Genomic DNA, 21,591 nt, shown 5'->3' with positions numbered 1-21,591 from the left:
CGTACAGCCTTCTTCAGAGTACACATGGATTGCAAGAGGTGACTTTTTTTGTGTGTCCAATACCTCAACTTATATTCATTCTCTTATTTTATGCTAAAACTCTAGAAGTTTAATTTTCAGATTATTCTGGGAATAAGTTAGTCACCCAAACATAAGAAATTCTGGTTTTTGTAGCAATGTAACATTTTAATAGATTTAATTTTATGCTCTTAAATTGAAAATGTGTTTTATGGTTCAATGCCTAATGTAATGTCAAACATTTTAACATGGTCATGTTAACATTTAGTGACACTTGTTTAAGTCGTTAAAAATGGTACATAAGAAAACATGATACATTTCTATACTTACTATACATTTATGTATTTTTTCTCTCTCAAAAGGTCTTGCTTTTGCCAGGCCACTGTTAAAAATTACTTCTGTTTTTTTTTTTTAATCTGTCTATACTAAATAAATAAAAGATGCTAAAGATGATCCTCTCGACCACATTTTTCTTTTAGATTCATCAGTGGTAAAGCTGCAGAGCTCAGCACAAAGGTAACACTTTTGGGGGGATTCCTAAAAGCAGGAATAAACATTTTCCCTTAATTCAGCTCTATGATTGCAAATGAATAATACAAATGAACACCTTACCACTGGGAAATTCCCCATTGTAACAATACTCAATGGCTCAAAAGCCCAATCAATAAACAAGGAGAACTTTTTTTGAAAATGGAGGCTAAACAAAGCCCTTGTTTAATGGTTCTTAAAAGACGTGTCAGAAAATACAATCATTTGAAACGCCAGCTGCATACTGAATAGAACTATTATTACAATAGCTTTGCAAGAACTGCAAGTTCTATACAATACTGAGAGATATATCAAACAAGATAAATATATCTGTGTAATACAATTTGGATTTAACAAACAGGAAAATTGACTGAGTTAACAGAGGACTTTAAATTAGAAAAAGAAAAACAGACAAGCTTTTGATTAGAAACTCAAAAAAATAAAACAAATTTAGCTACTCAAGTTTAAATTATCCTTTAACTTAATTTGAAAGCAAAAACACTCAACACAAATCATGGCAGTGCACAGATCTGATTCAACTTCAGCCTGTGAACAGTTCAACCTTAACACTACATGCACGTTTCCTCTTATCCTGAATGGTTGGTAATCCTCCACCTAAGTGACAGCAAATTGATACTACAGCTATAAGATTAAATAAAATAACTTGTCACAACCAGCGCTTAATTTGATGTTTGAAATGCTGTGATGTGTTACAATTTTCACTTTTGTTACAGCTCAGTTTATTTTAAAGAAGTTCATATAATCGGAGCAGAAAAAAGATGTACGCCTTATTTTTAATAGACAAAAAAAACCATCAAGATTAAAACCACAGATAGATAGAACATTCCTACCTTTACTGCCAAACTGTTGGAGAACCTTTGTGAAGGTTCAACATAGCTGAAGGAAGGGAACTAAAACTAGTTTTATAAAGGGAGTTTCCTCTGAAAAGCTGTTTTTCTATTTAATAAATGGTGGCATGTTGAAGGATGGAACCTTTTTCCTTTAATTTGCAAAAGAACGAGCATGTGGAAGTGCGTAGGGACCGCGTTTGTACTTTGTTATCCTCTGAGCATAAAATGTGTTGTTATCTGTGCTACTTTAAGACTATTTCAGAACAATGTTACAACCTCCACAATTCATAAAAAAGAAAAAAAAATATCAGTCAGAGCTAAACTACTGAATTCCTATCTTTAGTGTTTCTGTCATAAACGATCAGCATGATGTAAAGACAAAAGATGAACAGCTGAGAAGGGCAATGGAAGCTACCATGAAAACAAAAAAGGAAGCATCAGTTTGTAGAGAGGCTTGTGATGTAGTTCATGTCCGAGTTCTTGCTTGATCTTGCTTTGTGGACACGTATTCCTTTGATGGACTGCACACCCAGAAGTCAGACAGTATGTAGGGAGTGTTGACACCCCAAAACCATTAGGTTATTCTCGCTTCTCAATTTATTCCGACAGAAATGTCTGTTTAGAGCCTTGTGGAATTCTCCTCATTCAAAATGTAGAGCTGTGTAAAAGATTATCCACACCACCTGGTAGGGAGCAAATGAGACAGATAAACTAAACATCCAATTTATTTGCTTGGTTTCTAAAAGATGTTTCTGACCATTTTAGGAAAAATAACAAATGCTGGCCTTCAAACTGGAATCTGCAGTGAGGAAAAAAAAAATACTACCCAAGTGCAGATAAAAACCAGGGAAGAAAACTGGAAAGATCTAACCAAAACGCATGAGGTCATAATTACTCCTCAGCACACTAAACATGAAAACTCAAACTAAACTACTCATTTGGTGGTGTAAAGACAGAAACTCCACACTTTTTTTTACTCATTTAGAAAGGAGGCCAGTTTGAAATCCTAAAGGAGTTACATCAAATTTAACTAAACTTTTTATATTTTTTGAAATCAATTAAAAACTTGGTTTCACAAAGATTAACATGCTCACCAGAAAAAGGGCAAAAGAAGTCATGAAGCCTTCTTTGGTGAGTTCCCATGTGCCTCCATACTCCTCTTCATCAACCTGCTGAAAGCTGCTGAAGTATACGTACAGCACACCAGCATTGATGACGCAGAAACTAGCCAGACAAACACAAGGACAGAATCCTATCAGTGTTATCCTTCAATACAACATCGTAAACGAAATCATCAAAATCATCCATGCTGAGCAATAATACTTACATGGCTATTCCAAGAAATCCCTTCAGTGGAGCAACTCCCCAAATCACTCCAAGGATAACTGCAATAATTTGTCTGAGCCAGTAGATCACGTCTAAAAATTCATCCTGTGAAATAGGAAAAGTGAATGTTTAGTAACAAAAAAAAAGAAATAATCATTTTCATCTGTAGCACAAACACACAAATACAAATCATGACACACTTAAAATGAAAAGTTTACCTTTGTTTTGTTTGGAAGGAGCCACATTTAGTCCTGATCCATTATTTTCCTACATTTACCAATAACACTTTAGGCTAAGTCTTTAGTAGCAGCTAACAGTTAGACGGTGTCGAGCTATACTTTGGAAAGGTAACCAGTTCATAACAAATATATAAGCAGATCAATGGGATAATTCCCAACATGTCATCTTTCAGAGGGAAATCCACACATTAAAGCGTTATCCTTTGTTTTAGTAATTTGTGAACCGTTTAAATAGCTTTTCTTCAAACGACCTTCTTGATTAATTGACATTAAAGACCATCCTGATAGTAAAAACAATTATAAAAGTGTGTGTATTCGACGGTGGGTTCAGAATCAGTTCCGTCTGAGCAGGAATAGAACGATTGACTAACATTTTCAGATTTTCGACTGTTCGTTGGTGAAATGAGGGGATCATCATAGAAAATGAAAACAAATCCTCGTTTCCCGGCTATTCTGGTCGTTGAAATTTTAGAAGTTGCATTGATTTAACTTGACAGTCGGCATTTAACCAACCAGCCAGACTAATCTTGTAAAAACAGCCCGTCCCAACAACTAACTCATAAACATGTTATTGGAAAGTATGTGCAACAATAATCTACAAATCAGGTTTAAAACGGAATCAGCGACTGACCTTCTCCTCCCAGACAGCTTTACTGTTGAACACTTTGGTCCATGTGGACTGTTTTACTCCCCCATTCATCAGCAGGTGACTTTCTTCTTTTCGCTTGGAGCTGTTCGACATCGTGTCCTCCTTAATTGAAATTCAGCCTTAAAACTCTACAGTATAGGCTGCGGTGAAATCAAATCTGGATTTAAAGCCTCAGGAGTGACCAGACGAAACCAGTACACTGAAATATTTGACAGAGATTCAGTCACAGCTGAGCTGACAGATTTCCGTCGCTAGCCGTAAAACACATCTAGGCATGCGCAACATCGTATGACCCCAGCCAATCAGAGTGTGCGACGTTTCGTCGCATGCGAGGGAAAAAAACTCTCTGGAATCTTACAGCGCCTCCTCGTGGATGGTGGCTCCATTTTCACTTAAAAAAAAAATAGACATATTTCTGTTGGTTATTTGTTATCGCAGAGCAAACTTTGCTTAATTGACAACCTTTAGCACCTTGCGCAAATTAAAACATTTTAAATGTAGGTTGTACTCACGTTGACGGGAAAAATATTGATCCCGTTGTCTGTGCATGCTCACTTGCTCTAATTACTTTGAAAACAAAACATACTCATTAACAACCTCAGAAAAAAAGGAATTAGGACTTTGTGTGTTGTTTGCTGTAAATTTTAAGAAGAAATACAATGAAATAAAAATAAAAACATAAAATAAAATGGAAAAAGGTTGTCAATTCTTTAGAGAAACCTCTAGAACATATTAGGATTTAAAGTAACTGATATTTTCACCTAAATTATCATTGTTTACATTAAGGCAAGTATCAAACACAGTTTTTTAAAAAGCACAAGCTGTCATCTAATTAAAAATTTTTATGTGTTGTAATTCCAGTCATTTATTTGTGCAAAGCCACTGGGTGAGATGTCAGTACAAATGTAAATAAATGACTGATGCTATCAGAGTTTGAAAGTATTAAGACATTGATAAGGCAGCATCAAGTAAACCTCAGGTTTTTGGAGACATGGGAGAATATTATCAACAACCCACCTTGTTGTTAGTCTGCCATTTTTTTCTTTGTGATTCTCCTTTTTATCGTTGTCTCTCAAAGATTAGGAAAACATCTCATCACATATTGGAATTGGCAATTACAGTTTAGCAGTTGAAAGGTTCAGAGCTTCCTGACAAACATCTGATCCAGTAAAATCCCAACTGTCTATGTAAAAAAGAAAAAAGACTAGATGAGTTCGACTTTTGTTAGATACAATGTTTGTCTCTTTAAACTTTCTGCCTCAAATATCATTCATACACCAAATATTTAAAATGTTAATCAGAAGATTTGTGGTTATGTGGTTTTTGGGAGTGCTTGCATCCTTTAAACTAATGTTGGGAATGGTTGCCACGGTGATAGTTAATACTGTTGTCTTAGTAACTGCATCTTCCATCCGATGGGAGAGTTATTATGGGCTGTAGGCCCCCTTTGACCCTGATCAAGACAAGGCAGAACACAGAAAGGTTTCTGAGTCATTGAGATCTGTCAGTTGTTCTCTCATCTGTCCAGCAGAGGGCGATGTGTTACAAAACACTCCATTTGCTCTGATGTGGTGGCATTCCATCATAGTTCATTTGTGGTCCATTGATTTATCAACACAAAAGTGTACCTTTTAAGACACAAATCTGAACAGAAGGATATTTCATAATAGAAAAAAAAATGTTCAAACCTTACATTCATGATTCCACAAACCTGTGAAAGGAAAATCAAAGCAGAACTCAAAAGAATTAACTTTTAAACATCTCACTTATGTATATGTATTTTGTGTAATCCCTTAAAGCATTTTTTGATCTTCAAGACTTGAGACAACAGATTTCACTTTTTTCTTTTGGGTCCTAATTTGACCCACTGACACATGCAGCCAACAGGGAAGTGTCATCTTTTTATCTAAAAGGAAAGAGAAAGTAAAGGCTTCTCCCTCATAGCAGTGAGACAGTGGAGTAAATATTTACTCTGTCAACCTTGTTTGTTAAAAAACACAGACCAATCAAAGACATCTATTTCATCACATGTATGATAAATTCACGAAAAAATATAATTCAAATAAATGTTACAGGCCTACCTTGTCCCTCAGTGTTCAAAATCTTTATGTTTGAAATAAATGAATCATTTATCAAATGTGTAACACGTGATTAAGAAGACTTAATCAAAGACTCCAAGCACTAATGCCACAGTGTAAAAGCACTTTGTGGAGAGTTCCTTGGATGAGAATCCTGCAACATAAGGAAGACAGCTCATGATACATCTTATAAATACATTTAAAACCTGACTATTGTATAAATGCTACATTTGCTTATCATCCACTGATAAATATTTGCACAAAAATAAGATGAACATCTAATTATATTTTCAAAAGAGCTAAAAAAAAGGTTGAAAATTCTCTTTTTTGTCTGGTATAACATCTTAAAAATGTTTTTGTATCTAGTGATTTGTTGAATGATTTGCACTTCAGGGCCACCATAGATAACCAGTAACTCAGTACGGCGGTTCTCAGTCTGTTTTTAAGTTAGTTTCCAAAGTGAAATTGAATTAAAATTTAACTTATTAAACTAGAGAAGATTTAAAACAACAATATGGCCTGACTCCATTTTAAACTGTTTTTCAGCAGGTTCATGCTCTGCAAAACATAAAACATATGTCACACAACAGAACAAGACAGAAAAAATCCTACAATCACGACAATACAAAAGAGGGGGGACTTGAAATATCAATTGCACTTGTATTTGAAAAAAAATCCGTTTTTTTAAACATAATTAATGATGTTATAAATCTAATGACTTGTGGTAACTCATTTCAAGCTCTACTGAACACATAAAATAATGACATTTGCCCATAGAAGTTCCTGAAAGCCCATAGAGGTATTAATAGTCCTTTTGTGGCAGATCTGGTGTTACGCCCCCTTTTGAGTCTCTGCTGAAGTGTGTCCATTCAAACTTTAATAGTGTAGTTTGACGTAGAGTAGGGGTGTGAGGATTCATTTTAACAACGATTGGATGGATATCATAATTGGTGGTTGCTGATATGACTCATAGTAGATATTGGTTCATTTTGAATGACCTGATTTGATCCGATTCACTGACCTAAAATCGATCCAGGACATCTTCAGGCAAATATTCAACAGTGTGACTTAGGGCTGCACGATATGAGGAAAACTCGCGATATGCGATATTGGTAATTAATATTGCGATAACGATATAAATAGCGGTATATAAACAAATAGCAAAAAAAAACAAAAACATCATTTCCATTTCACTTCAACAGTCTAAAAATTATACTCCAAATGACCCTCGTCGACGTAGGAGGCAAACATCAAACATAAAAGGGCTCATCTGATTGATCAACAACGTAAACGGGTCCTTCTGATTGGTTAAATGCATAAAGGGATTTATTTCATTTGTTCAATATTTCAAGCTGCCATGAGTTTGTTTTAGCACATTTAAGGTAACCATTTATTGCGATTTTTGCCGTCTTTTGCGGTATGCATATTGCACAGCTTGATTTCGCGATAACGATAAATTTGCGGTATATTGTGCAGGCCTAGTGTGACTCAGATTTCTCAGCCTCTGAGGATTTCCAGATTTCTTGTTTGTGTTTTTTTTTTTTTTTTTTTGCAAGATAATCAAGTCTACATTAAATGTGTGTACAAACAAACAAGTAAACAAGAATTACCGCAATCCAAATGGTATTTTCCAACATTAATATAATGGATTTATATCATTTTTGGGACAGTTTTTTTGGGGTATAGTTGGACTGGATTCAATTACCAACTTGAATCAGACTGGTTGATCTGGTTGTATCGTAGGAATAGAAATTAATTCATCTATTAATCATTACACCCTTAATTCTGAGGCTTATTGAATAGTTCTGGAATGACAGAGCGTTAGACTGAAATTTTCTTCTAATTAGCAAAATACAGCTTTAAATCTGCTGTACCTTTGATAAGAACGTTTAATTGGAATAAAAAAGTCACATATTAGTACCATGATTGTTTATTTATTTTGAAATCTTTCCATTTTTTCCCCAACAGCTGTTCTATAAAATGTTTTAATTTAACTTTTGCTGACAAAATCGATATTAAAAGAACTTATCCCAATTAGATTTTCATGACAAATGATCAAAAAATAAACTAAATAAATGTGGAGACCCCTTTAGGACCCCCATTTGAGAACTACTGACCTTTTAGGTGGAATTTTGGTGAACAGGATGTGTCCAGCTGCATGAACTGCGGGTTGATTTCATGCTTATTTTTAGACACTGTCCCTTTAAGAGAGGTTACCTGGGAGGGGGACAGGTGTGAGCGACCCCATCATCATGTTTAATTTTACCCGGGACAGGGACCCCTGGGGTCCGACCCGGAACCCCTTCAAAGCGGGGTTGTTGGGGTTGCGGCGGGACGGAGTGTCTGAGTCCCTCTTTGCTCCGCGGACGGCGGAGCTCTGTCTCACGCCAACTCCACCGTCAGTGACGTCCGCGTCACGTGTGCGTCTCTTCCCCTCGTACGTCGGTGGCATTTTCCTCCCCTCCACCGCCTGCTTTAACGCCGAGGCGCTCGAAATAAACAACCGCGGACGGAGGACGGGCTCCGTCGCTGCTCTGAGTGACTGCGGTTTCGGGGGTCGTCGCCGCCGGATGTACGGAAGGGGTCTTTACACCTCTAAGTTTCCATCATCAGTCAAGCCCGACCCTCCCGTCCGTTAGTGGCTCATCGGAGCCCGTGTCAATGTAAACTTTTTGGTACCTCTGGGGCTCCGACAGACGAGGTGAGTGGGATTTTTCTGCGACGCGTTGGCGCCTCCTTCACCTTTTTACTAAACTTGAGTTAGCGGGTAAAGCCTCACCTTTGCAGGCTTTGGCTCTGGCCAGTTGCATGTCGTCTGCTTAAAATGGCGACAGCCAACGGGGGGAGAGAGTAGTTTTATTTTTTTTTTTTTGTTTTATGGTTTGGAGGGCGCCTGCCTTTTTCCTCCACTCTGAATTGGTTCTTGAACCCTCATCGCCCTTTTAAGCTGGAGGCTCGGCCCGCTTTAAGTTGAGCGGAAGATGCATCGGTTTCAATCATGTGTGGCGTTCAGGGACCTCCAGGGCACAGAAAATCTCACATCTTTTTAAAAAAAGCTTTTTACATTTAAAAATGTAAAAATGTTTTACATTTAAAACATTTTTTTTGTAACGTATAAAAGACCTTTTATGTACTAAAATAAATTAGCTTGAATCCAGTTTGACACACAGAAAACTGCTTTCCATCTGTTAGAATGGTCTTATTTTTGCATTTTCCTGTTGTTGTTTTGCTTGGATGTTTGGTGCATCAGATTCCCAATCAGGGCTGCCTCTACTATTCACAAGCAGCAAAGTTGGTCCTCAGACATTTGAGTGTGTACGCGGTTGCCATGGTCCTTCATCATGTCATTGTTGTGATGAGTGTGTGTCACACCAGGGATTAGAGCCCAGCTAATGTGTGTCTGACGTCCACGTGAGCCTCAGGTACAGATGGCTTATCCAGCTACCTGTTTAGCAGACGGGGAAACTTTCTTCACCAGAGTTCATCTGGACTGTCAGTTAAAAAAGAATCAGAGTTAACTAAATGAAAACTCCCAAGTGTTGGCATTTGTATTTCATTTAGCTGTGGGGATTGTGACCTTAGAGTCCTTCTCTCTCCATCATTCCTCTGATCCGAGTCCCACCTTCACGCTGTTTGCAGCCGACCCATGATGCATCTCTTTGTTCTGGTTCAGAACTTTATATTTTCTCCAGTTTTAAACCACCAGTGATCTTGTAGACAGTCTGGTGTTATTAGCGCAGTTGAGTTGAGCCAATCTGGGAGGAAAGCGGCGAGCTGCAGGTTGAGGTCAGCAGCAGCAGCTTCTGATGAACAGCTTGTGATGTCAGCCATTTTAGGATGGACAGCACATAGCATGGTTCTCCGCCATCTTTTCCTCCCTCCTCTCTCAGCTATACCCTAGTTTCAGGCACGCAACCGAGCGCTGGCCGCATCAGTGCATCCCTAGATGCAGACCTGCAACTGAGGTTGCCTTGGGGCTTTCTGCGTTGTCAGAGCTGAGGGCCAACCTGTGGGCTTCATGTAAGCGTTCTGTGTGAAACCTTTCAGGTGGCTGAGGTGGGGGTGGGGGGTGCTGGGGCTGTTTCATTTTAATTTAAAATGTAGCAACTAATGAGCCATTGTTACTTGGAGGCACCAGAAAGCATGGATGACTGCAGACGCAGAGGGGCCAGTAGATGTTTCCTTTATAAAGCACATACCTGATACTCAGCAGGAATGTGCTTCCACTTCAGATTGTAGGATATATTTTTTCAAAATATATTTATAAGTATACATATATATATATATATATATATATATATATATATATATATATATATATATATATATATATATATATATATATATATATATATATATATATATATATATATATATATATATATATATATATATACATTTTCAAAAGACAAATTATCTGCCATAATTTTTTATTTGATTATGGCCGCATACTTGCGTCTCTTATACTCCTAAAACTTGCGACTTTGGTTGAATACCAAGGTGTCGCAGTATAGCTATGAACACAACGGATATCTGACGCGCGATCAAGAACGCGCTAAAATGCAGGTTCTTGAATGCGCATTTAGCCTAAGGTGTTTACACTGGAAAAGCAGGGAGGGGCTTCTTCTTCTTTTTTCACCATTTACTAGCATGTCGGCCACCAAAGCGGCTGGATAGCTCAGTTGGCTGGTTGGAGGCCTGGCGTGCAGGAAGCCGGGGTTCGTTTTCCAAGGGCGCAATAAGCTCAAATCCAGTGTGGGTCCAAGTCCCTTTAAGCTGTGCCTTGATAGAGCTGGGGTTTTGTCAGGAAGGGCAAAACCCCTGGAGTTTCTACTGTCTGGTTTGGCAGAAAGTAGAGATTCTCTGCCAAAGCAGCTGTCCAAAGCAGTGAGAGCTGACGGGATGTGTCAAAAGGTGAACAATAACTAGCATGTCGGTCACTGCAGGCTTGGCGCAAAATGTCAAAGTGATGCAAATTGTGCGAAACATTTCTTTTACAGCTCTATTCCGATATATGAAATGTTTGGTGTCGTATAATTACAGCTAGGCACAAACAGCAATTAGTCATTTCTCCTCCAGGATCTATTTACAAGCGGATGACTCTTCCATGAAGACAAACAAACATGTCACTACCAAATCCGAGTTCCTGACTGGTCAAAGTTCGACCTGGTTGAAACTTTCAACGCACGTTCAATGGCCATGCATTTTGTACGTAGAGCCTAAAAAAGGGCCACTTGATGGAGAGTTGCTGAGGGCAGTGTGAACGTAACTTAAGAAAAGAAACCGAAGCTTTGCAGAAATCTGTGCTCAGGTTTAAATGGGCAGTAGATCACTGCATAAAAAGAGGAATCCATTTCAATGGAAAATCATCACAAATTTCAGGTTTACGTGATTTAAACTGAACTTTCATTGACAAAAGTGTGGGTTCTACATTAAAAACTGACAGAATAGCTTTTTTTTTCTTTTACCTAAAAAGAAATCCAACACATTGTTTCAAAGATCATTGATTTTTAGATTTGATGAATCTTTGTTGCGTTTTCTTGATTAACTTTCAAAGGTCAACTGCTCTTCCTTTTTTTTTTTTAATGAAGCCCTAGCGGGTGCTCTCCAAATACAAGGATTTGTGGCAAAGAAGGAAATCCTTGAGCCAAGGACTGGATGGCAAAGGAGATGTGTGCTAACCCACATGTGCAAGCTTCAGAGATCTCAGTTGGTGGAAGACAGATTTGAAGGGGGGGGGGGGGGGGGGGTTGCCATGGGGACAGTAACACACCACTGGTGCTGACGACCCGTCTCCCTGGGCCAAACTTGTTCGTGGAGGAAGGAGAAGAGGAGGGGGGAGAGGGGCTGCAGATATGTTTGGAAGGGAGACTGAGTGTGAAGAGCTGAGAGAAAAAAAAAAGATTTTAAAACGTTTAAAACATACAACTGCCTTTTTATTTACCTGGAAAAGATTTTTGGTTTGCAAACCAATCTCAGTGTTGCAGCTGTGATTCATCTGGATACAGGCTAGGCAAGAGTGGGGCCAGTAAATGAAGTGTGGACGCCCCCTTCCCCATCAATGAAGCAAATGTAATATGGGTTTCCAACCAGGAGGTCAAACTCAGCGAATCCTCCTCACAATGAAAACGGCAGCCTCACTACCTCAGAAAGCAAGATTCACACACACAGGCATGCAGGCTCCCACCCCCGCACGCCACATACACACACTCAGACGCGAACACACAAGTTCTCGCCCATCCACCCCACCTCCCTGTTCTCACAGGAAACCCACACATGCAAATGCTGACACACATTACAGGCACAAACTCATCCCCGCCGCTCGCTCGGTCAGTCGGGGTCGGTGACATTCATGGCAGAGCTACACTTGTGTCAGTGAGTCCTCACAACTTTCCTTTGCCAGGCTTTTTTTATTTTGTGTGTGACATCACTTTGTTTGAGTTGTGTTGTCCACACCGCATCATCTATCATTGATCAACACTGAGACGGCCTGTTCTTGTCTTTTGCATTTCAAGCATAAAAACTGGCGTTTCTGCGGACGGACTTCAGGTCGCCTCCATTGCTGGAACATTCCAGGCCTTGCAGTGCAGCGAGGAGGGAGGGAAGCGCTGTGTGCCTGCAGTTCTGAACAGGGAAGGGGCTCGGAGGTGCGGGGGTCGGTTAGTTGCAGTGGGGTATCGGGAGGAAAAAAAATTCCTCGCAGAAACACCTCAGTGCTTCCTCCACGATAGTTAAACCCCCCCCCCCCCCCCCCCCCCCCCAAACGGCCTGCCCATCCCCCACCACCATCTCCAATTCGCTCTCCTCTTGCCTGCCACCCACACCCAGAAAAACCACGTGATGGATGGCTGCGACTGCCCACCCGTAAGCCTTTGTATCGGTCATGTGACCAGTCTGCCTTGGCAGAGCAATGCCCCCTGATGCATAACTGAATGGTGTTGATGGTGGTGGTGGGTTCGGAGGAGAGGGGCGGTGTAAGAGGGACGCATAGGGCCCAAGCCAAGGGCAGCTACTGTCCGTGTGGAGGGTGGAGGTGGGAGGGTTAAGTAGGGATGAGGGGCATCACATTCTCTCACAGGAACGTCAATAGCCTGTAGACTCCTCATGCTCTGATCCAAAGGATGGGAGTTGGTTCTCACCCTGAAAACAAAAATCATATTCCTTATTTCACAAACCTAAAGTAGACTCAGATTCACAAGATCTTTAACTGCTGTCTACTTCTGCATACAGAACTCGTGGTCCACATTCCACCATAGAGCTTTGCTGGTGAAGATAACTATCAGTACAATAGTAAAGAGTTTTGTCTGGATATAGAGGTGTGAGTTTACTGATTTATAGATAATCATGGACATTTTAAAGAACCACTCCAATGAAAATCATGTTTTTAACATGCTCTTGTGGCATTCTTCTCATAAAGGAAGACATATATGTAAAGAAAATTAAGCTCAAGATTGCATTTGTGAATATTTCTTCATTCCAATCGATGTGAATCAGGAGCAGACAAAAAATGGAGCTTTAAAAAAATGTAGATGTAGAATACGGTGGGCGTGCCACAAGCTGTCAGAAAAAAGAAGGGGAAAGGGGATGGGATTGCTCTGCACTAACAGCAGAGGCGAATTCTAATGTGCTGCTGCTGCTGCTCTACAGAAACTATGTCCTAGACAACGACACAGGTTTATTTTGGTTTTTGTTAGAAATCTAAGTAATCATAATTAACCCATAAGAACCCAGACCCTTTTTTTTCTTAAAAATGAAATTGTGTGTAGTTTTTTTTTTTGTACCCCAAACCAAGTGCACCACAGAACCCATTTCTGATATTTTTCTGTTACAATGATGTCACCATCTTATGGGTTCAAAGACTACTGGGAATCAAAAGATGACCGCAGTGAGTCTTTAACAGTGACCGGTTCCAACAGAACGTCCAAACTGGTCCATGCCCCATAAAACATGGAGACTTGTCTCGTTGACACATTAAAGGAGTTGTGAGCTGTTTAGTTTTGCATTTTGTACCAGAAAACCAGGTTTATTAAGAAAAGACTTTTTACACAGAGATGGTCCTGGCTTAAAGAGTGGTTAGTAGCTTCCTGTTGCACATGGTTGAGCTGTTAAACCTCCAGAAGGTGTTGCTGCTCGTGTTGGGTATCATGTCGGGGCAGGGAGGCTGCTAGATGAAATGCCCTCAAGCCGTCCTTCTGCACCGCATCACTGCCTCTGCGTTTTTTGGGGGGGCGAGGGAGGGAGGAGCCATGGCCTCCATAGGAAACTTTGCCATTTTGAACAAAGATAAAAAGTGTGTAAGGCAAACATTAAAGGTGCACGGATGTGCGTTTGTACTACCAAAACATATCTTTCAGAGAACCATCTGTTGGGTAAACACATACTCTCTGGCGCCGACTGTACTTCAAGTTACTCATTCGCTGGTTGGTAGTCGTTTTCCGTCTTTCCGTCCACAAGGCTATGGAAGCTGTGCACCCAACACATTTTGTGTTTTTTTTTATTTTTTTTTATTTGTCCTGTCCAACAACTAAGCAAACAGATGAGAGCTAAAGGCCTTTTGTGCTGGACAGGTTTTACTGTTACAATAAGGGGTTATGCATCCTCAGATAGCCATTTACTGTGTTTTTTTAATGGGGGTGTGTCTGATGAGAGGAAGTGGGAGTTATGTGGGGGAGGGGGAAAAGGGGGTCGGACAGGAGCGCTCCCAAACGACCCTGTAGAGGAGAAATGAGCTGTGGAATGCCTCTTAAAAGAAGTTAGACTTGAGTTTCTGGGGGGAAATGTGGCTCAGGAGATGGCGTCATTTTATTCCACCTCATATTTTAGGACATGGTTTTTATATGTGTTGACCTAATCACAGGTTCTTATGAGTAGTTTAACTCATATATGTTTCTCATTCTTATTTTCAGACCGAAGTGTTTGGACCTATGGATAAGCCCTGCTGTTTTCCCTCTCCTAAAACTGGCCTTTAGGCAGCAGAAAAACGTCTCGCTCGCGTTTCTCAGCTATTTAACCAGGCCACTCCACCATATGGTCACACCATGGCAAGCAAGAGGAAATCTACCATGCCTTGCATGATCCCAAGCAAGATAATCCACCCCATAGAGGATGTCGAACGGGACTCTCCAGTTCTCCTCCATCAGCCCAGGGTTTCTGGAGGTGACACTAATGAATGTTCCAAATCAGATTTAGGGGATGATAAGGATGGTGCTGGGAACTACACCTGCAAACTCTGCAACTTTGAAACCCACGACCTCAACCTGTTTCTGGATCACGTCTACTCCGTGCATCCAGAGTTTAGAGCAGAGCCTAGTTTTGTTTGCATGAACTGTGCCGTTTCGGCTCCAAAGTTTGAGGGGCTGGCCCTTCATAACGCCAGGGTTCACCCCAGCACACTGGCCACAACGCTGCAGCTGCGGAAAAGGGAACGAAGGGTTGTGGTGGAACAGACTCTGAGTTTGACAGAGTTAGGCAAAGACTCTGAGATTTCTATCACCAAAACTCCCATCATGAGAATGCTGAAGGGCAAATCGGAACCCAAACGAATTGTAGTGTCCCACCCGCTGTCAGAGGAGCCGCTCTCAGATCCGCAGAGTGTCTGCGCGTCCAGAGAGGGTGGAGCTAGAGAGCCTGCTGCTGTGACGGTCACCCACGTTCCTACAATTGTCCACAATGGAGCTACGAAGGCCACGCTGCCCTCAGCTATACAGATTGTGAACGGCTCAACGGCGTTGCCCTTGTTGAAGACGCCCATCACACAGGTAAATGTTACGGTTAAGTACATCAGTCTTTTTTTTTGAGTGTAAATGCAGTTGAGATGTTTTTTTTAAATTCTCTTAGGTGGTTTCTGTAGCCCAAAACAGAGGCGTCCACCATTCTGCAGCGGTCACTGCCCCGTTAAATGTTTCTTCTGCTTCCTCGTCTTCATCATCAAAAAATCTCCCCAAGGTAAACTTTTTTTTTCTTTAACCAGAACCATACAAGATAGTTTGGCCAATGCTCTCCACTAATGTTTCTGACACTTTGTTTTTGTCAGGTCATGATTCCTTTGAGTAGCATCCCCACCTACAGTGCCTCCATGGATGAGTCCTCTTTTCTAAAGACCTCCTTCAGTAAGTTCCCATACCCCACAAAAGCTGAGCTCTGCTACCTGACCGTGGTCACCAAGTTCCCAGAAGAACAGATCAAGATCTGGTTCACTGCTCAGAGACTGAAGCAAGGCATCAGCTGGTCTCCCGAGGAGATAGAGGAGGCCAGGAGGAAGATGTTCAACACCATCATTCAAACCACACCTGCAAGCACGCAGAGCCAGAGTCACCCCAGTCCAGCCCAGCACACCATCACGGTGCTGCCGGCCTCCCTGGGAGCCGCAGGGATCCCTCAGTTTCTGCAGGGCTCTCTGGTCAGTCAAGGAGGCGTCATTGTTACGCAGCCGGTGGTGGCCAATGGGATTCAGGTCAGCAGTGCTCCTGTGGCCCTGGCTGTCACACCAAAGCCCCAGGCAGCGGCTCGGCCCATGATGCAGGGCCGTCCCGCCGCAGCGCTGGTGGCAGAAAAAGGCGTCAGCATGGTGGTGGGAACAGTGGGCAGCAGCAGTGCAGGGAGCAACATCATCGTCAGCAGCAAAAGTGGGGGAGGAGACTCGAACAGTGCTGTAGGTGGTGTCATCAACCTTAGCCTTGGAAGCAGCAACCACAGTAAAGCTAAGGCGGGGAGCGGTAACGGGAAACACGCCTCATCTGCTGTAGACTCCAGCGACAAGAGCAAAGGTGACTCTGCCAGCCGCGTCGCTGCTAAGGTCACAGATGTTAGCAAAGAGGAAAACAGCAGCGCTGCAGAGAGTGACTGCGGGGCTGGCTCGGGAAGCAACGTGGTTGTCTGCAGTGCAGCCTCAGGCAGCGATGGACAGAAGAGGAAAGATGTTAACGGTAGCAGCAGCACGACGAGCTCAAGCCCAGAGGACAATTCCTCTGCCAGAGACTCGCCAAACATCAAAATAGATGAAGCTTTGTCCCCCTCCTCCAAGTCTTCCTCCGCTTCTCCCGCTCCTATCAGCAGCTCACGGACTTCCATCAATGCTTTTCTGGATCCCAGTTTCTACAAAGGCAAGAAGTCTCAGGAGCAGCTCACTGCCCTGAAGGACAGCTTCCAGGCCAACCAGTTTCCAGACCAGGACGAAGTGGATCGCCTCATCGGAATCACCGGCCTCACAGTACGAGAGGTCCGCAAGTGGTTCAGCGACCGGCGATACCACTTCCGTAACCTCAAAGGGGGTCGCTGCAGCACTGGAGGGCAGGGTAAACCCAGCACGGGATCAGGGAGCGGTCCACCCACGCCAGGAGGTGGGTCTGCCGGCACCCCCATGGATCTGTCTGAATGTAACAGCAACTCTGGAGCAAAAACCCCCCAGCAGAACTCGCCTGATGCTTTCCAGAACTCTGCTGCAACAGCGACTCCCACCTCCCCCACCACACCTTCTCGCCGAACAACCAGACCTCCCTCGTCTGATTTCACAGCCATTCGCTACAAAGAGAGAGAACCGCACCAGGTGAGACCCATAGTAGTGACCCTGTAGTGCAGAAATGATGATTTACATTTATTTATTCCTCAGAAAGCAGTTCATTCGGCGCTTGTATTTCTGGTGATTTCTTGATATGTTTGCTGTGTCAGGTTAAAGCGCTTGAGGCCAGCTTTGCAGAGAACGCTGACCCCCCAGGAGAGGAAGTGGACCGGCTGCGATCCGAGACAAAGATGACCAGGAGGGAGATCCACGGCTGGTTCACCGATAAGAGGAAGAGAATGGCAGCTGAGAGAAAAAAGGAAGAAGCTGAGCGGTTACTGAAGGAGGGCGAAGACGATATGGAGGTAGACGAGGATGGCAAACCGAGAGACGATGGTTCCGGAGAACCAAAAGTCAACCCTATTAAAATAAATCTGAAGATGCTCAAAGTGACTGAAGCCAGTGGCAAGCTAGAGGGTGAAGGCTCTGAGAATCTAACGTTACAATCTCCAGCTGCTTTCTCCCCGATCCCCACCTCATCCAGCAACTCTAAACCCCCCCAGTCCTCCTCTCAAACGGCAAAAGCATCTCATTCCCCCAAACCTACAACAGTCCGAGGCAAGAAGACAGTGGAGCAGCTGCACCTGCTCAAACAGGTCTACGCTCGCACCCAGTGGCCCAGTGCCACCCAGTATGATGATTTAATTTCAGGTACGGGGCTGCCCAGATCTGAGGTGGTGCGCTGGTTTGGAGACTGCCGCTACGTCCAAAAGAACGGGCCGCTGAAGTGGCTGGAAGAATATCAGAACATGGCTTTGGAGGAGGAGATGCAGGCGGAGAACACGCAGATCCTGCAGGCCCACCTTGATGCTCAAGGCAGACTGGAGGAGTCACAGGTACCAAAGGCTCAGTCCAGAGTTCTGAGCAGAGCAGAACCTGAGCAATAAGTGTAATAAACGGTTCTGTGATATAGCACGTTCCCAGCTCTTAAAGGTTTTGTTTTAATGTTTGTAGAAGTATCACTTCTTCATTAACCTCCAGAAACAAAGCTTTTGCATCCCAACTTCAGTTCAATCATTTTGAAGTGGCAGCTCATAAACCACTTTTACCCATCGAGCTCCAGCCGTTCATAACTCTGCTATAGAGGATACAATAGATTAATGAGAAAGCTTTTAACAGAATTTAGTCAATGAAGCTTTAGACTTTTCCCTGGCATCTTATTTGAACTGAACTGTTATATATCATTGTAAATGACATTTGAAAAAATACTCTGAACATGAAAAACCTGCACTCAGTTCTGTTCATGTTCATTTTTGTCCAGCGGTCATTTTCAATGCAGTTCATTGAGAATGTGCCGGTTCACAGTAGAACACAATTTCTCTCTCCCTGTTATCTATTTACTAAATTGTTCTGTAATTTGCTGTGATCCTTATTTACTTAGTTATTACTCTGTGAGATGTGTGACAACAACACTTTAAAAACACAACAGACGAGAACGTAGAACAGAGAAAAAGGTTCTATTTAACGCTAGAAGACCTCAGAACTATTTGCTTGTGGGCTTTTAAGTAAATAGGCACTTTATTCTTTGTTTGTTCATTTTGGATAGGAGCAATTAACATAGCCAAAAAATACAAAATAAATAAACTAGGGGTTAAGGAAACGAGGCATGTTAATACAGACATAAAAACATTAAATGTATTTCGATTTTTCTGTTTCAGAAAACAGGCAGACAGTACATGTTAGCAGCATTAAGGTGGTTCTTTAATTCAAGCGAGTCAAGTCATTAACTTGAACTACTTGAATGGCGGTCAGCATGTTTTCCTGATTTTAATTCCCTTTATTTTAAAATGTTCTCAAACAAACATTTACCTGTTTAACACAAGTCAAGTTGAACCTTAGTTGGAAAGGAAAAATGGAACAGCTCAGAATTTTAACAACTACTTAATTATCAGTAACAATATGATAAATAGAGGACTCGCAAGGACAAATTATGAATTCAAATAGTTATTAAACAGTTGTGTGAGGTGTTTTTCATCTCTTTGTGCTTTCTTTTGTAAGCATAAATAATCATGCATCTCACTAACATTTCTATATATTTAGGGTCACTTGATAAATGACATTTAATTGTGAGGTAATGACAGCAAAGTGCTCTGGTTTTTGGTCTTTCCTCTCAGTTGCAGGAGCTGGTGGAGAAGACGGGTTTGACTGCAGACCTGGTGCGGCATTGGTTTTCCACCCAAGGGTCTCTGCTCCAAAACAAACCCACGGCCGCCCAAACGACAGGAGCAGTTGCAGCAGGCGTGGCCGGAACAACGGGATCCTCCCCCCCGGAGCAGCAGCCGGCAGGCGGGATGGACCAGAAAATGGAGCAATCAGTGTCTGGTTTCACAACCGATGCAGAGAAGACGAACGCTGAGGACATTTTGAATGCTTCCAAAGGTAATAATGTCCATGCCTCCAGCATGTTTTTCCCAAATGTACCTAAAAAAAATAAGACTCATGACGGATGTGTAACACAATAGGAGGGGCTTGAAATAAAAAAAAATCAGTTAAGAGTCAGCATTAATTGTTCCCTAATATTTAAAATATGGTCTTTTTTTGTGTCAAAACATGAGGTTTATGATGCATACCTGAACAGTGATGAGTCATCATCTGTCAGGTGCAGTAATTGTGTGCAGCGTAACAAGATCTGCTTTAAACTCCTCAGACAGTGGAACGATGAGGGATCCACACATGCTTTCTGAAGTCTTTGGGAGGCTGACAGATTTTTTTTTTTGTCATCATTACAGAGATGGACTGAGGCGAGCTCTGAGTGAAGCTGGAGTCCACAAGGCAGGTGGTCTTTGTTCTGGGGGTCTGACGGCAGATGCACTTTGTAACAGGATCGCTGGATGGAAACGGATCTTGAATAACTATCCATCCCTCCCGCACTCCTTTCCTTCTCACTCCCTTACCCCCCAGCGGGTAGGCGTGACCTCCCCCGCGACGTGAAGCAGCAGCTGACTTCACTCCCCTTTTCCCCTCCTCCTGTTTCTCATGGCCCCTCACTCCACAGATGCCACCTCCCTGCATTTTCTCAGCCACCATTTTCCCTTTAGGACAACTTTTTTGTTTTTTATTGTTGGATAAGCACAGGAGTGAAAACCAAAGGAAGAGGAGGCTGATGGCGGTCTGCTGCCATGTTTACTCTGCCTGCTCGCAATGATGGGAGAAACGGTGGACATGAAAGGAAATGGGGTGGGGGGGCTTGTGACAGGCTTGATCAGGGGTGGGGGGTTGGGATGCAGTCCGAAATGGTTGGAGTTGAGATAGCTGAGTATTATGAGACTGTCCGTTATTGTTCTTTAAGGTACGAATAAAAAATGCACAATTCTTTTTTTTTTTTGTACAGTGCTTGCTGAGGCCTTAGATAAAACTTTTTAGTATTTTCTTTTTTTTCTTTTCATGATGTTTGCAGCTTACTTTAAAAGTGCTAGCTAGGCTGTTCACAGCCCATCTCTGTTTGTCTATTTTCTGTTTGCTTGAATTTGGACATCAGTTGTTCCAAGTTTAAAATCTCATCAGCCACAAGAGACGAGAAGCCTGTGGTGTCAAAACAAATGTGATCATATATATTCTAATAATGGAGAAGGGTTTGTGTTGTAGCATTAAGTGCTTCTTTAAGTCACTGACGTGTACAAAAATCTGTTTTTATGGATCTTTCTTACTGAATAAATTTGACTGTAAAAGAACTGAACTTTTCTTAAAGTTCCACACTGGGGTTGGATGTACAATTTTTACAAATGCATTTGCAGAATAAACAGAATGTATTGACTGAGTCTCTTGAGCAAAGTTAAGTTGTCTGTGTTGGTGTGTCTGTGCAAAAGACTTCGGACCACTTTAAGAAGCCTATTATTGTAACCCTTGTGCTATCTTAGATGACCTCACCCTTACATTGACGTGTTCTTCCTACCATGACAAAGGTGGATAAAGGTGGAAAGATTTCATGTAATCCATGGACACCAGTGAAGATCACAAATCATTGAAGAAAAAAGGTTCAGCGCACTGTCTAGTGGGTCTAGATGACCCAACTCCCAATGTTAAAGTGCCTAGGATAGCACAAATGTTACACTGAAAAAGGGTAGGAACTCCCTCTAATGTAGTGTATCTCAGTCCTGTGCACATTTCAACTCCACTAAGAAAGCATCTGGATTATTCCCTTATAGGTTTGAAACCTTACAATGTCCAATTATGCAAGAATGAAACTAATTTCTTTGGCAATAGACCTGAAAATGCATTAACAGCAAATCAACCATTCAAACTTTCCTTCTGGCTTAGCGTTCACAAGAAATCTGTCTGTGTTCAAAGTCTAAATAACTTCCACTGTAATATATTAACTGTTGCCAAAAAATGGTTTAAAATAGCA

General features: G+C 41.9%; 2 protein-coding genes across 2 annotated transcripts; one reads left to right on the top strand and one right to left on the bottom strand.

The window, feature by feature from the left end:
- Nucleotides 1-697: 697 nt before the first annotated feature.
- c7h20orf24 (chromosome 7 C20orf24 homolog) lies at nt 698-3,987 on the bottom strand. Its single transcript, XM_004070497.4, has 4 exons — nt 3,594-3,987; nt 2,725-2,828; nt 2,492-2,621; nt 698-2,080 (listed from the first exon to the last, which is right to left on the bottom strand). Exons 1-4 carry the CDS (start codon nt 3,702-3,704, stop codon nt 2,039-2,041), a joined length of 387 nt encoding a protein of 128 aa, XP_004070545.1. The 5' UTR covers nt 3,705-3,987; the 3' UTR covers nt 698-2,038.
- A 3,920-nt stretch (nt 3,988-7,907) lies between these two features.
- Nucleotides 7,908-21,017, top strand: zhx3 (zinc fingers and homeoboxes 3). Its single transcript, XM_023956658.1, has 7 exons — nt 7,908-8,390; nt 14,596-15,447; nt 15,527-15,634; nt 15,723-17,234; nt 17,357-18,082; nt 19,361-19,625; nt 19,976-21,017. The coding sequence occupies exons 2-7, from the start codon at nt 14,728-14,730 to the stop codon at nt 19,984-19,986; spliced, it is 3,342 nt and encodes a 1,113-aa protein (XP_023812426.1). The 5' UTR covers nt 7,908-8,390; nt 14,596-14,727; the 3' UTR covers nt 19,987-21,017.
- The last annotated feature ends 574 nt before the right edge of the window (nt 21,018-21,591 follow it).

The sequence above is a fragment of the Oryzias latipes genome, chromosome 7 (genome assembly GCF_002234675.1).
Source record: "Oryzias latipes chromosome 7, ASM223467v1".
Lineage (NCBI taxonomy): Eukaryota > Metazoa > Chordata > Actinopteri > Beloniformes > Adrianichthyidae > Oryzias > Oryzias latipes.
This window is presented reverse-complemented; position numbering and strand designations above follow the sequence as displayed.